At 42.7% G+C, this 16,645-nt stretch overlaps 1 protein-coding gene across 1 annotated transcript in view; it reads right to left on the bottom strand.

Moving 5' to 3' along the window:
• Window positions 1-8,736, bottom strand: part of pde3a (phosphodiesterase 3A) — a 267,835-nt gene extending 259,099 nt beyond the window's left edge. The window contains exon 1 of the mRNA XM_008110368.3: window positions 6,858-8,736. Within this exon, the coding sequence (XP_008108575.2) occupies window positions 6,858-7,679 (822 nt within the window). The 5' untranslated portion in view covers window positions 7,680-8,736. The remainder of the gene's footprint in view (window positions 1-6,857) is intronic.
• Between the last annotated feature and the right edge of the window lie 7,909 nt (window positions 8,737-16,645).

Below are 16,645 nucleotides of genomic sequence, written 5' to 3'. Positions count from 1 at the left end.
GACGTTTCGCCCACATCTATGGCAGGCATCCTCAGGGATTGAGGCAAGTGGGGTTTATATATCTGTGGAAAGTCCGGGGTGGGAGAAAGAACTCTTGTATGTTGGAGGGAAGTGTGAATAGTGAAATTGGCCACCTTGATTACCATTAAATGGCCTGGCAGATTCAAAATCTGGCTGCTTCCTACCTGGGGGACACTTGATGAACGAACCTGGACATAGCATATTATTTGAGAACACAGAAATGCTGGATCACTCTAACAACCACCATGTCAGACTACACAGAGAAGCCATTGAAATCCACATCCATGTGGACAATTTCAAAAGAAAGGAGGAAACCATGAAAATGAACAGAATCTGGCTACCAGTATTTTAAAAAACTCTAAAATCAGGATAGTAAAAAAGAACAACACTCAAAAGACAGAGGAATTCCATACATGAAACAATCAGGACCAGCTAACACCTTCTAACAATGGATTCCCCCAGGCAGGCAGCAGCCAGGCTTTGAAGCTGCAAGGCTATTAAATGCTAATCAAGGTGGTCAATTGCACCATTCTCACTTGCCTCAAACAGACAAGAGTTCTTTCTCCAACCCTGGACTTTTCCCCACTTGCCTAGTTTCCAACAGACCTCACAACCTCTGAGAATGCCTGACATAGGTGTGGGCGAAACATCAGGAGAGAATGATTCTGGAACATGGCCATACTGCCTGGAAAACTCACAACTACTACAGAATATACTACAGTCTTTCCAGGTGGATTTCTGTATTTTAAAAAATGGATGCTCAATGAATGAGCATATGGGAAACAATATGGATTGTCACACTTTGGATCTGATCTAGATAGTTTGCGATGCACAAATATTTGCTTTGAGCACATTGGTCATATTTATGACTCTCAGCATAACAATTGTGATTGTTCTATATTGTTATTATTATAGTCATTCATGTCTTTCCCATAAAACTTTTTAAAAAGTGAAAGATGAAATCCACAAATACCAGAGGGTTTTTTTTTAATAAACAAACAACAACGATGGAGAGAATGAAACATCAATCCATTTCTAGTTAAACAGCATTTGCTTCCATGTTTGGATCTGATTTAGATAGCTTGAAATCCACAAAAAATGACCACACTGATACTTAACCATCTACCATGATCCAACCTGTTTAGGGAAAAGCAAAAATTGAAGGTTTCTAAAGTGCATGGCAAGCAAATCACCAGGCTTCAATAGATTTAAGGATTCCTAACTTCTATAAGTCCGAGTTTAAAGTGTTGAGTACCTTTGGGCAGTGACCTATCTTCCTTTTTCCTTGTATTGTACCACAAATATTAATGGCACTAAATATAATAGCAGCTGAAATTATAGAAACGTTTACTGAAATATGTGTCCAACTCAAACTGTGAAACCTGCCCCAAACGGCACCGCTTCCATGCAGATCTCTTGTGTGGACTGCAAATTTAAAATATATCCCTGCTTGATGACAATTCGTTCCATGTGAGATCTTTCCTTTTAAAATAAAGCTTTCACAAAAACCTGGCACAAAGCAGCTTCCAAAGACTACAACCACTCAAAAGACACGTGGACATCCTTTGGTGGCTGCACATCTGCCTCTGCTCTCAAACACCTGCAACATCTGTGTACAGAAAGAATCCCAGCACTGCTCTCTATCAAGATGAAGCCACAATCTTTTGATATATTTTCTTTGTTGATATTTGTTTACTTGCTGACACCAATCAAGGCACTTCAACCTCCATCTCTAGATTATGTATAAAATAATTTATCATAATTTTTCCAAGCTAACTTAATGGGAGCAACAACATAGATTTCTTCAAAGGAACCGAAGCAATCATTTCAGGATGATATCTGAATTCAAATCAGAGGAAAATCTTGTAACCAGCACTATGTACATTGATGGCATTATTAATTTATTTATTTATTTACTTACTTTTCTCCCGCTTTTCTCCAACAAATGGGACTCAAAGTGGCGTACATAATACACAACCCAACATATGGACAACAAATCAACACGTTATATAAACCCAAATTACATAAATATAAATAAGCATTAAAATAACACATACATTATTATCAGTTTAAAAACCCTACACCTCCGGCCACTGAGGTTAGCCTAACACATTAAAATATAATCTGAACATTTCAGAACTCCATAACTCTGGCTATAAGAGCCTTGTGCCATTAGATAAATAGTAGTACCAGTAGTAGTAATGCTAATAAAACTTGTGCTTATTATTACCAGATTTCTTCCGTTTTAAAACACACTTTCCCCCATATAGACATCTCTAAAAATTAGGAGTGTCATAGAATAGTGGGTGATTGTACATGTGTGTGTGTTGTATGTATGTGTGTATATATATAACTTTTCTCTCTTGGTAGTACTGAAGTTTGTGTGTATTTTACAATCAAAGGCAGCTAAGAATCAAAGAAATATGGTATTATTATTATTGTTCCATTTTTCAGAGTCAACCCAAAATAGAGTCAGAACTTTGTATAATGTGGTGCAGCTAAATTCAGTTCCTACATATCCCAAAACCTTTGCAATTCTTCCAATACAAAATGCCTCGGGCCTGAAAAATCTCACAAAATTTGGGAGGTGTCTATCTTATTTTTTATTTATTTTAAGGCCCTTTTTGATATCTTCTATAAGGTTGACTTTCAACACACTCATGTTCTTTTACGAGACTGACCAAATGCACCAACTTCACAATCACAGCTTAATTCTCTGTATAGGACAAAGTAAAAGTTGAGTCCCTCATTCCTGGCATAAGCTTTTTATTGCCTTATAGAAAAACTCACAAAAACTTGAGGTTTCAGATGAAAGAGAAATTCATAACCTTAAATTAAAAAATTGGAAGTATTATATATGCCTGTTGGAAATGTACCCCATAGGCACACATTTTTTTATATTAAGAGAAGTTTAGCTATACTACAGATCCAAAAAGAGAAAAGTGATGCCAGTGTTCCTAAGGATTGAAACAGATGGCAGCTTAAGTTCTCTGTATTGATTAGGGAGATCTCAAACATCCCGCAAGCTAAGAAATTGAATCGCTCAATGGAAGTGTTGTTTGCTGCCTCTAATTTCATGCCTGTTGTATAATTGACTACAGACAGATGAATAGAAACCCAATTAAGGATACTAATTTGTACTACACCATAAATTACGGTGATTTGAGAAGCTGCTGCAAGCAAAGGATACAGAAAGCAGCTGAACAAAAATCTGCAGCTCACAAGTAAATAAAATAAAACTAATCTTGTCCAGCATCACCTGAGTGTGTTATCTCTCTATATATTTAACTGAAAAACTGGGTTACAGAAATATCCTTCACATCTAGCCATAAAGTGCTGGAATGTAAGCCAGTTTTCTGCATTTCTATTCATGCTGCTTCTTCTGAAAATTTCTGTTCTGTACATACTTCATTCTGTTAAAAGCTGTCTAAGTGCACTGGTGGGAAATCCAGCCACAAATGGATAAAACAGGGAGTCTGAGGAAGAAGTCAAAAGTAACCGTAAAACAATGCAAGGTGGGAGCAGTGGAAGAGAAACCGGCCACCCACACCAAAAGCTTTGATGTCACTGCCTGGAAAAGACACTACTGTTTGTAAGCAGAGAAAATATGAAAATATATTCTCAGTCAATAACTCCAAGTGTTATTTAAATCAAGATGGTTAGCTCTTGACCAAAACACATGTAATAAAAATCCCATCTGATTAGCCGATCTTAACTCGCAATAGGAGAGTACAAGATTGAACGATATCTTCTAAACGCCCATCTTCCTACAACAACCACTAAGAAAAAGTGCCATAAAAAAGTGATTTTTACTGCAGCACAAGATCAAAAGTGAAGCACTAAAAACATTGGTGGAATAACTCTAAATAATTCCTAACACTTGAAAAATACTGCCAAGGAACAGACCCACAATCCACCTAAACTGAAATACTTGCATTTAAAAGGGTCATCAAACTTGAGATGAGACATACAAACAGAAGCCCACTGATCCTAATGCAACTTACTTTCAAGTAAAGGAGGAATCCTATACTGAACTTGGCAGTAAATCACACCCAACTCTGCAAGACACACAAGCACATGTATGTAAAGGATCAATCTGCATGTCTGCCTAAAAATCATGGTCTTTGCAAACTTAAATATATGGTCAAGAACTCAGTTTAAAACTTTTGAAAGTTCACAGTTAGTATTAAAACCATGTGTTTTGCTTCATCAAGCTATGGATCACCTCAAAGGGGAAAACCAAACACCTTAGGAGCTGACATCCATTTGCACAATTTTATGCACAATTATCCTTGTATCACAAAGAAAGTACATGTCTGCACCTCTTTCCAAAAGTTCCAGAAAAGTTTCCAAAATAGCTTAACACTACTTCCTTTTCCCTGTATTCAGACTCAAATAAATAAAAACCACACATCTGGTGTCAAAAATGAAGTGAATCCACAGAATTCTGCAGAATTTTAACTTTAACTGAAGCTTAGGTGTGCAACAAAAATGGCAACAGAGGAATCAAGATGCAAGCAATGCAGCAGGCAAGTAACACGCACTGGACACAACAGCCCTGAACATCTGTCCAGCTTGGATGGATTAAGCCTTCTTAAAAACAGACCAAACATTTTATTATTTCACCCTCAATTTTTGGAAAGGGGGACCAGCATATTCACTCTACTGCCAGCAGACAGAAAAAGAATGACACTTCTCCTCAAACAGAAAAGAATGGCACAGGCTTCTCTTTTGCTCAGGCGCAGTCCTCCAAATTATTTTGAACATGAGATTATCTCAAGTTATGCAACGCAACCCCAGCTTCCCTGACATACACTCAGTCCAAAAAATGCCCCACTGACTTAAAGGGGCCTATTGTTATGTAAACAACCTTATGGTTGTTGTTTTTTTTAAAAAAGAAAAAGTAAATACAGAAGCTACACATAATTCTTCAAGCTAACATTACACCACTGTTTTGTATTCAGCCAAATTTTGTGTATTGTTTCTGTGTTATGTAATTCTATTTTATGTGTGGCGCCTTGGAGTGCTTTTGTGAGTCGCCCTGAGTCCCTTCGGGGAGATGGTGGCGGGATATAAAAGTGTAGTATTGTTATTATTTTTATTATTACCATTATTGGGTCACTGGTGTCTTTCATGGCAGCCTTGGAGGCAGGGTATAAAAAGTGTATTATTATTTTTATTATTACCATTATTAGGTCACTGGTGTCTTTCATGCCAGCCTTGGAGGCAGGGTATAAAAAGTGTATTATTATTATTATTATTATTATTACCATTATTGGGTCACTGGTGTCTTTCATGCCAGCCTTGGACACAACTTGGAATAAGTGGAGAGGCTGGCTTTCTCTCTCTCTCTCTCTCTCTCTCTCTCTCTCTCTCTCTCTCTCTCTCTCTCTCTATATATATATATATATATATATATATATATATATAATTTATTTATTTATTTATTTCCAGCATTTCTACCCTGCCCTTCTCACCTGGGGGACTCAGGGCAGCTAACAACAATATATACAGTATATGACAAAAAGGGGAAGGAAAGAGAAAGTAGGCTCCAAGATCAGGTGTCTTGGGGTCTCCCATATACTGTAGAATGAATGTAGTTTGACACACTTGAAGTGCCATGGCTCAGTGCTATGAGATAGAGGAATGCTTGTTTTATAGCAGGCATGGGCAAACCTGGGCCCTCCAGGTGTTTTGGACTTCAGCTCCCACCATTCCTAACAGCCTCAGGCCCCTTCCTTTTCCCCCTCAGCCGTTTAAGCTGAGGCTGTTAGGAATGGTGAGAGCTGAAGTCCAAAACACCTGGAGGGCCCAGGTTTGCCCATGCCTTTATAAAGGGTGTTGAGTCTGCTACACCAAAGAGTGCCTCCTCAACATATACAGCCCACGATCCCATAGCATTGAGCCATGGCAAACTGCACTCATGCTACAGTGGAGAAGATGCAGCCTTGTCCTGTCTTGGGACCCTGAAAGCCGTTGCTTCTGCCAGTCCCAGCACAAGGCAACGTTGGCCTCCAACTTCCCCGGAAAGTGTCTCTTTCACTTCTGCTCCGCGCGTGGGTCCCTCACGCCCCCTTTTTCCCCCCAAGAAGAAAAAGGCAAAGGCGAGAAAAGGGCCAGGAGAGGCAGGTCGGGCTGGAGAATGTGGTGCATCATCTTGTTTGGGAAAGTTATAACGCACACTCCCCATCTTTAGGCACGGATTGTCAACGCGGACAACGCGGGCTCTTCGGCTTAGAAAGGGAGATGAGCACCAACCCCCAGAGTCAGACATGACTGGACTTAATGTCAGGGGGAAACTTTTACCTTTACCTTTCCCCCAAGAGTCTTTCCCCTTCTCCTGTGACAGCGAGGCTATCCCAGAGAAAATACCCAGAAGCTGAAGCCTACTGTGCAGCTTCACTGTTTAAAAGTTGTCAAAAACATCTGTAGGCACGGATCGCCTTCAAGTGTGGGGACCTCCTTCTCCCCAATACTCTTCGGTGCTTCTACTAAGACAGCGAGGCTATGAAAGACCCCAGCCCACACTGAGGATACCTCGAAGCAGAAGCATACTGTGCAGCTTCTGTATTCCCTGTTTAAAAGTTGTCAAAAGCATCTTTACGCACGGATCGCTTCCAGTGTGGGGACCTCCTTCTCCCCAATACTCCTCGGTGCTCCTCCTAACATAGAAAGGCTATGAAAGACCCCAGCCCACACTGGAGATACCCCGAAGCTGAAGCATACTGTGCAGCTTCTGTATTCACTTTTTCAAAGTTGTCCAAAGCACGGAATCAACTCTGGGGGCCACCTTGGGGCCAAGACACATGGGCGCATCCACGGCTGGCGTGCCTTACCTGCTCCCGCGGGATGCAGGGCAGCGAGGTCCGTCGGTGGGACTTATTCAAGCCGCAGCCGGCCATGTCGGCGGAGATCATGGAACTGGAGCGCCGCCGTTTCTTGGCCGGGCGGGCGGCTCCTTCTCCTCCTCTTTCTCTTTCCTCTTCTTTGTCCCGCTGCTGCTGCTGCTTCTGCTTCTTCTGCCGGCGGTGGCGGGCGTAGCTGGCCCCAAGGATGCCGGCCAAGGCCAGGAGAGAAGCCAGGTAGGGTCGCCAGGAGGCCCCGAAGGCGAGGCGCAGCGCGCTAGCCAAGGCCAGCATGAGGACGCCAACCCATCGCCCGCCGGTCAGGCAGCGGAGCGCCAGCCCCGAGGAGGAGAGGAGCAGGAGCAGAGGCAGCTCCTCCCCCGTCTCCCCCCGGTGCCGCCGCTCTTCCTCCTCCTCCTCCTCCTCCTCGCCCTCTTCCTCCTCTTCCTCCGCCCCGAGGGACCAGGCCAGGCAGAAGCAGGCGGCCAAGAGCCAAGCGGTTGCGCGCAGGCGGAGCCCGACCCAGCCCGGCCACCGCCAGGCGGCCAGGAGGAGGCAGGAGAAGCCCACGAAGCCCCAGCGCAGCCCCGGCCCGGGAGGCAGCAGCAGCCCCACGGAGCCCAGCGCCAAGGCCGGCGGGAGCCACGCGCGGAGCCCACGGAGGGCGCGCCAAGGGAGCCCGCCTCCTCCGCTCAAGCCTTCGCCTTCTTCCCTCGCCGAGGAGCAGCAACCATTACAGGCGGCTCTTGCGCCCTCCGCTTCGGAGCCTGTGCCGCCGCTACGTCCAGCCCTAAGCGGAGAAGGTTTGGCCATCTCCCCTAAGGCCGCTTTGCCCACTTTGCGCTGTGGGCAAAACGGACCCCTTCCCTCCTCTCAGCCCTCTTCAAACCACCTCCTTGGGGTTGGGAAGGTCTAAGCTTAGCTCGACAAAAGAATATCTTCCCCTTATAAATCCATCCTAGCAGCTAAAGAGCCGCGGTGGCACAATGGGTTAAAACCTTGTGCCGGCAGGACTGCTGAAGTGGAGGTTGGGTGGGTTGCTACCCGTTCGAATCCGCGGGACGGGGCGAGCTCCCGTCTGCCAGCTCTAGCTTGTGGGGACATGAGAGAAGCCTCCCAGCTGGGCAATTCTCTCACTCCGGGAGCGAGTTGCAGTCAGAGTAGGTTCTCAAGTCGCTTCTGACACTATTTTTAAAAAAATCCAAGAAGTTCGAAAGTTTTTAAAAGTGGAAGGAGAAGAAGCCGCGTTGATTTACCGGTAGATCTTCATATATATATTTCAAGTTTTCATGGCAAGGGGTTGGGCTGGAGGGACCTTGGGGGTTTCTTCCAGCTTTGGGAAGGGAAAAGAAAGCAATTTTTTACCAAAGTATTTCACGGTAAGTCCCTGGAGCTTGGGCTTTCCAGCGAGGAAGGGAAAGCAAAATGCCAAACCAAGTAGCGATGATAGTATCACAGTGAGTAGGCTCGGTGGGGGTCTCTTTAGGTCCGAGGGGCTCCGGGGATGCGGAGGAGAGCCCCCCGTTGCCGCCGCCTCCTCCTCCTCCTCCTCTCTCACGCCTCCTTCCATCCCGGCTGCCTTTCCCCATCGCCCATGGCCGGAGAAGCAGACGGGGCCGAAAGAGGCGAAGTTTTCCACAGCCACAGCAGAAAGGAAGACCGGAGAGACGGGGAGAAACAGACTGCACCGCCTTCCCGGCTCACTAGTGCCTTTGCGAGGAAGATTGTGTCCCAATGAGGAGAGAAGTGGGTTGAATTGTCCCGCAACAACAGCCACGACCTGAGGGTCTGCAAGGGAAAGCCTGGACCAGTTCAGACTGGAGGGGGAAGGGGAGGGGCGGGACCTGCGCTCCAGCATCCCCGCACCTGGAAGATTTCCCCGCAGGGCGCATCTGCACTGGGGAATGAATGCAGTTTGGCCCCACTTGAGCTGCTATGGCTCCATGCTATGGACTCCTGGGAGTTGGAGTTTGACATGGCCTTTACCCATGTTAGTGCCTCTCCAAACTACAAACCAGCACACTTTGGCATAAAGTGTTGGGAATCTAGGAGCTGTTAATCACCCTCTTTATGAGGCAGATTCCCAGGAAAAACTGCAGAGTGTGTGGAAGCATTTCTTCCAATGCAGCAGGAAAACTTACGCGGGTGTGAGTTTAGGAAAGCCTTTTTCTCTTCAGGATGGCAAAGGATCGCAAAGTCAGCTTTAAAGTTTAAAAGCATTTATTGAGGTAAAAAGAAATCCATTGATGGATAGAAAAGGTTTGGAGCTAAACTAGCTTCTCTAAGCTGGTCTAAGACACATAGGTGGGTAAAAACAAAGAAAACTAGAGAGCTACATTTTGCCTATGAGAGAAGACAAAATGTGTCCTCTCAGTGAAAACAAAGCAGGAAGAATGGATGGCGAGTCCCTTTCTTCTCCCTAGGGCCATAAAAATTCCAAAGGCCAAATTGAGGAAGTTATGTCAACCCCTAGAAGAGATCACATTTCTAAAATCAACAAAAGGATGTTGTTGATCTAACAGGACAGGAAGAAGGAAATAATAGTAAAGCCTATCAAGCATGCATAGGACTATGGGAAGGTGTCCCTAACTCTTTTCTAGGCTTCCTATCTAAACATAGAGACTTAGGCAGTGCAGGGTGACACATCTCTAACACAAAGGGCTCAAGACTTTGTCAAGTTACAACCTCCTAGGATTTCATATCATGGAGCCGTGGCAGCTCAGGTGGTACAGATGCCCGCTAGGTTGACACCACTTTTCCGTCCAGGCAACATATGCAGTGAAAAGGGGGTATTTATTCATTTATCATATCAGAAGCAAACAGTGGGTACAATTGTAATGTCTTTAAAAACACAAACAAAGTTAAAAACTTGGCATTGTACTAAATGTCCTTTGACCAGAAGCCGGCCACTTGGAGTACCTCTGGTGTTTCTATGAGAAGGTCCTCTATTGTGCATGTGGCAGAGCTCAGACTGCATTGTAGTAGGTGGTCTGTGGTTTGCTCTTCTCCACACTCCCATGTGATGGACTCCACTTTGTGGCCCCATTTCTTAAGGTTGGCTCTGCATCTCGTGGCGCAGTCTGTTCAGCGCCTTCCAAGTTGCCCAGTCTTCTGTCTGCCCAGGAGGAAGTCTCTCATTCGGTATGAGATTCCAGGTACTAGCCTGCCACTTTTGGACTCTCACTTGCTGAGGTGTTCCTGTGAGTATCTCTGTAGGTCTTAGAAAACTATTTCTTGATTTAAGGCATTGGCATATTATATCTGAATAGAGGATGGGCCAAAGATGTCACTGCCTTGGTCCTTTCATTACAGGCTGCTATTTCCCGATGGATGTCAGGTGGTGCAATATTGGCTAAACAGTATAATTTCTCCAGTGATATGGGGAATAAAACTCCTGTGATAACGCGGCATGTCTCATTAAGAGCCACATTCACTGTTTTAACGTGGTGAGATGTATTCCACACAGGGCATGAGTATTCAGCAGCAGAGTAGCAAAGCACAAGGGCAGATGTCTTCACTGTACCTGGTTGTAATCCCCAGATTGTGCCAGTCAGCTTTCGTATGATATTGTTTATAGCACCCACTTTTTGCTTGATATTCAAGCTCCAGTTTCTCATGCGGGGGCATGAGAGAAGCCTTTCACAGGATGGTAAAACATCTGGGTGTCTCCTGGGCAACGTCCTTGCAGATGGCCAATTCTCTCACACTCCTGACACACACAAAAAAGTTAACTGGATTATGCGAAACTTACTCTAAGAGCACAAAGATATGCAGGCTCAGGCTTGCTTCATCATTTCCATTTTCAAAATTGAGTCTGAATCAGGAATCAATGGTTCTGTCACAACTAAGGACCTAGAATTTTTGACAGAATTCCTTCCTAGTTCTTCTTAGAGATCCCTGGAATTCTATCCAAGTACTAACTTAGTCTGACTTGGATTCCAAAAACAAAACAATATAAGAGCAGGTAAGTACAGAGTACTACAGTTGGATGTAAACAATTTGCCATCCACAATGCTTGGATCATGAAGAAAACTGGAAAAAGGCTAGACCAGCAAGGAGGGATGTCTATGGAACAAGAATGTAAATCTTGGCTAATTTTTGTCTTGAAGAAAGTACAGTGGCCCATAGTATCTGCTGAGGTTTGGTTCTGGGAGGTCCCCAACCAAATTGATACCAAAATCCATAGATGCTCAAGTTCCATTATATACAATGATGCAGTAAAATGGTTTCCCTTATGTTAAATGGCTTGCCTTAGGGATTTCAAGTCCTAGTCAGGCAGATCTTCAGTTTTTTAACTCCTGAATCTGGGTTTAGGCCTCAAAACAGCATTGTTTGCTTTGGTGAAATATTCCAACAAACTGTCCAACCTTTCAAAAACTTTTTAGAACATTAACTGTGGTATCCCCCTGGGTAATAGACGAGCATGTAACTGGCAAACATTGGTTTACATTAACTCTGGTCCTAAATCTGATTGAATGATTTCAGAAGATAGTGTTGGGTTTTTAAATTCTCATTTAACCCCCTTGTCTATCAGAGTTTGAATGTGCTTCAAGGTTTTATTCTGATCCTTGTGTTGTTAGCATCTATATGAAACCACTGAAGGAAGTCAACCAGTGTCTGGAGAATGCCTATCACCAATATGGTGATGATGTCTAGTTCTGTCTCACCTTTCCTAAAGAAGTTGTGGAGATCCTAAATTGGTGTTTGGAAATGGAAGGGACTGCCCATTCAGGTAACATGAATTTGCTACTAATCAGTAGGAAAGCTAATGCAAGACTGGAATGACAACCTGATCCGGGGTCATTCTGAGACCAACTAGGCTCCTGGATGGTCAGGTTGCTGCTATAGTTTGGAGTGCTTTTGTCCAGCTTGAGCTAGTTTGAAAAGTTCTAGAGAAAGAGAAGAAACAAACTCCCCGGGTGTTGGAATAGACAATTTTATTCTTCCAGTTAGCCCAATACATTTTGGCTCAGTGATATTGAATGGCCTTCTTTGGGGGAATAAACCTTAAACCTTCCTGCAAGGCTTCCAAAAAGAGTATTTTCTGAGCTTGTGCTTTTTTGGAATCTCTAGGCAGTTTTAAAAGTTGTATTCTAAAGAAAACCATTAAATATTACTAGGCCAAAATGCATTGGGCAAATTAGAAAAATAAAATCTTATTTTCCAACCTAATCTTTCCTTTGCATCCCTTCTATTGAATGCTACCTGTCCTCATTGCTTTCTTTCCCTCAAGAAATAAGATCTGGCCACTGCGACACACACTGTGGTCACATCTAGATACAGTAACTGCAGCACGCTTTGTGTGTGGGTGTTTGAAAATGACATGCTCTGGCTGGAATAATTCTGTTGTCCACTACTGATTGTATTACATCAGTCTTGTTTACATTTCACTGGCTCCCAGTGTGTTTCTCAGCACATTTAATGGTTCTGGTAGCTGAAATTATCTGTAAAGCCTTAAATGGCTTGGGGCTGGATATTTGAAGGACTACCTCATCCGTTGTAGTTGTTCTTTTGCACATGGTCTGTATCCTACAGCCAAAAAGATCCCAGTGTTGTGGAGCCAGGGAAGGACTTTTAAGATACAACCACCATCTGTGACAAGAAAGGTCTATTTCTTTTCTTAGCCACCTCAGTTACTATTCTCCCTTTTTTCCTCTCAATTCAAAGCTACGTCTCACCAGTGTGTCCTCAACAAGGAGGTTGGCCAAAAAGTGTGACTGATCAAATATCACCTGTTTCATATATTCTTAGGTACTTCCATATCCTCACAAATTTTGTAATGGTAAGAACACAGTTTGGAAAATACTTGAAGAGGTATGAATATATAGCAATATGCTGAGGCCAATCCATTAGTAGCATAATGTTCTGTGACCCAGAGCATCATCCTATCATTGCCCAATTGTATATGTGTCAAGGGGGTGGGTCAACTTGTCTCAATTTCACTCTCCTTCAACGTAACTTTAAATTTTGCTTAAGATATAGTATTGCTTTTGACTAACATGAACCAATAAAATGGGAGCACTTGCAACATATTTTTTCAAATTGTTGTATCAATTTTTTTGAACAGAATTTGATCAAGTTTATTCTAAGTTATTTATTTTATTTATATATCACCTTTCATCCAAACTGGAACTTTACACGGATTGATGAGATATGGTCATCCATCTCTTACAGATCTGAAGCACATCTGTACATAAAAGAACTATTTTTACAAGTCGGAGAACACACAGCCATTTGTCATCTACAGGCCTAAAACTCCAGGTTCTCATAGCCACAGTCTAGGTCAACAGTGTGTAGCAATATATTTAGCACAGAGCCACAGAAAAATGTATTTGCCAGCTGGCGAGCACTGAAAGCTGAGGAATCAACTGATCCGAGCAGGGCCATTTGCTGGCCTTTTCCACCCTGCAAAATAAATCACTTTTTAAGATTTCAAGATAGTTTTGGTGTCTTGATATTTATTTGTGTCTGTCTGGGGTTTTACACCTTATTCCCTGTCTGACCCTTTGGAGTTAAAAGGACAAGGGGCAATATATATCTATCTGTTATGACTACTGCCAGAGAGTATGGTTTTGAATCACTGCTTTCCAGTCTGGAAGAGACAATGGTGCTAGAGAAACATAGAGACTTTTAAAAAACCATGTTTCCAGGCATGAATGCATTGAGTGTATTTTTGAATACCTCCAGATGGTGGTATCATGAAGTAAGGACTCATCTACTGGCTAGTTATTGCGAGGCCACCAGAGCAGATACGCTCCAAGCTGGCCTTGGAAGTATCCACAGACTCTATGCCCAACCCATGGTGGTGCCAAGGTGGACACTGCACAGTCCAGCCAGGCCAAAACTGAATTGGACTGGCTGGACTGTCACCCTGTTACCTTTGCCACTGTTGGATGGCCATAGAGCTCCAGGAGAATTCCTGGTTATTGTGAGTGCCCAGTGCTAACATCAGCAGAGATGACTGCATGACTAAGGAGAGGACCAAGAAACCATCTTTATCCCTGGTGATCTTCTTCTGACATCAGCATGAAATCCCTGCAATGGTGAGGATAAAGGAAAACAACAGTGTGTGCACAGATGAAAACACATCATTCAAAACTTTGTTGTGACCTGGATGGTTCTTTTTATCTTCTGATCCTGCTGGGCTTTTTGCTCCGCTTATGGTCAAACAGCAGAGCAACAAAATGTCATCTATTCCTGTGTGCACAGAGTCAGGAAAACTTAAACCACGGGGGTTCCAGCAGTAGGAGTGTTGTTGTTAACTGTTGTCAAGTCAACCTTGCCTTATGGTGATCCTATGAATGAGAGACCTCCAAGTAACCTTATCCTTGATCTTGCAGACTCAGGGCCGTGGCTTCTCTGATCTTCTTTTCTTACTGCTTTCTATCTTAGTATTCTTGTCTTTTCCAATGCCTTCTCATGATATGGCCTAAGGATGACATTCTCGGTTTAGTCATCTTGGCTTCTGGGTTAAAGCCAGTTAAAGCTTTATTTACTCTTGGACCCATTTTATATGTGAGTGTTTTTTGCAGTCCACCTTATCCGTAAAACTCTTCTTCAGCACATTTCAAATGAGTCGCTCTTCTTCAGTGCAGTAGGGAGCACAGCATAAAAGTGAAGCTTTTTTCATTAGTGCTGTTCCCATTTGAAAATAAAAGATGCACTATGTTTCTGTGTTAGAATACAGTAGGGCTGGAATTAATATTCAAGAATTTTAAAAAAATGATTGAAAAATGTATTTTTCAATTGTTGAGACATTCTGAAGAGAAAACACCCTTTTCTAAGATTTCCTCATAGTAGGGAGAAAGTTGCTCAACATTTCTCATTTCTTTTCCTTCAAGAAAAAATAGCAAAGAATTACCATCTCTAGAATCCTCCAAAGTTCAGAGATGCCATTCTTAGCCAGCTGTTCAAATATGATGAAAGGAAGCTTTTGCCACTCCAGTAATTTGAGGATCAGGCCTCGGGTAACTCATTGGAATTATGATACATTGTAAATCCTTACAAAAACGCTTTTAATTAATATCTGATGATTCCTCTGTTTTCATTTCCCCCAGCAGAGCCAACAACGTGAGATGGATGTGTAAATAAAAGAAACTCTGTCTTCACAGGTGCTCACCTTTCTCACCTGCCAACATAAATAAATAACATCTGAAGGACTGTCCTAGGAATCGCTCTGTGGTTTTGCTTATATAAAAAGTGATGTGGAAAATAACATTAGACTCTAGAAAAAGTCAAGAGAAAACATTATTCAAAAAAATGTATGCCTGGTAATATAGAGGTTGCAAAAGCATGCTTCATCCAGCATATGGAATTTGAACTTGCCTATGTCCCATAAAGCAGGGATGGCCAACTAAGGTTCTCCAGATGTTTGACCTACTATAATACCTCACCACAGACTGTGCTGACTATAACTGATGGGAGCTATATGCCAAAACATACACATATATGCAAGTCCTGAAAACCACAGCTTTCTGCACATCTCAGCCTTTTAGATAAGTCACTAATACTCACATATCAAGGCCTTGATAAATCTAAGATCCAACATGCCAAATTGTGCCCATGGTACTATGCTTCATGGGGCTTGCCAGGGGGGTTTGAAAACTCAGATTGTTTTGTGTTTCTGTTGCAACCACAAACAGACAAGCAGGTAGGATTATCAAGATTATAAAAGCCATCATGTTTGACCTATGGACTGTGTTTGACACAGTGGATTGCAATTTATGCAGTCCTCCTTATACTCATACTACCTGTGGACTGAATTCATCACACAAAGACAATTAAGACACTATCAAGAGGGATGAGGAAGTTCGTGCACACCAACACAAACTCATTATTTTTTTGTCATTTTTGGAAGCACCAGAAGGGGTGGGTAGGTTCATTTGGATAAGATTATAATGTATAAGGTAGAGGCAATTTTTAAAAATAAAAATATCTGTGTTATAGTAGGCCCTCTACTTTTATGCTGTTAGACAAGAAGGACCCCTGCAAAAGTGGAAAAAGCAGGACTACGCTGTTTCACAAGCTAATCATTAAAGATACTAATTCATCTGCAACCCACACCCTGTGTAAGCAATGTATGTGACTTATCTGGATAATGTTACAGGTAAACACAAGAAGATTCCAGGTCCATTAGAGGAGCGTGTTTTGAACAGCAGCTTTCACACTGCTGGGAATTGACTGTGACATAACCCACGTGATGTTTACTGATGTGTAGCATGGAATTCATTGCCAGTTTCCTTCTTATCGCATGCTATGACGATTGCACTTGAAAGAAATGTTATCAGACAACCACGATTGTTTTTTAAATATTTGCATGTGTGTGTTGGGTTTTATAACTTGTTTGATGTGCATGACCATCTATAAGTGCTATCAGCCACTTGCCAGAGTACCTTCAAAAAGGATTCTTTGTTTTGTATATTCATAATTATTACAGGAATATGATTAGGGGATGATAGGGCTTGAGCCAAGACTGTGTAACAGATGGGAAGTGCTAGAGGTTCTCCTAATATCCACAAAGAAATTATTCATTGAGTGCCAGGTGCCTTGTATACAATGCAGGATATGGATGATAGAGATAGAAATGAAATACATATATGTGAATTAATAAATTAAGGGGCCAATGTGATATAGTGATCTGAGCATTGGAGTCATCATCACCATCACAGGCAATCTCATACAGCCGAGTATGATTGTCTTCTAAAGGTAGAGTCTTGGCGGTGGGTCTCTAAGGGACTGTTGAAGACCTATTCTGGAACCACATGGTCTGTCACAATGAG

Source organism: Anolis carolinensis, chromosome 5, assembly GCF_035594765.1.
Source record: "Anolis carolinensis isolate JA03-04 chromosome 5, rAnoCar3.1.pri, whole genome shotgun sequence".
Classification (NCBI taxonomy): domain Eukaryota; kingdom Metazoa; phylum Chordata; class Lepidosauria; order Squamata; family Dactyloidae; genus Anolis; species Anolis carolinensis.
Note: the sequence above shows the minus strand (reverse complement) of the source record. Positions and strands in the feature narration are given on the sequence as shown.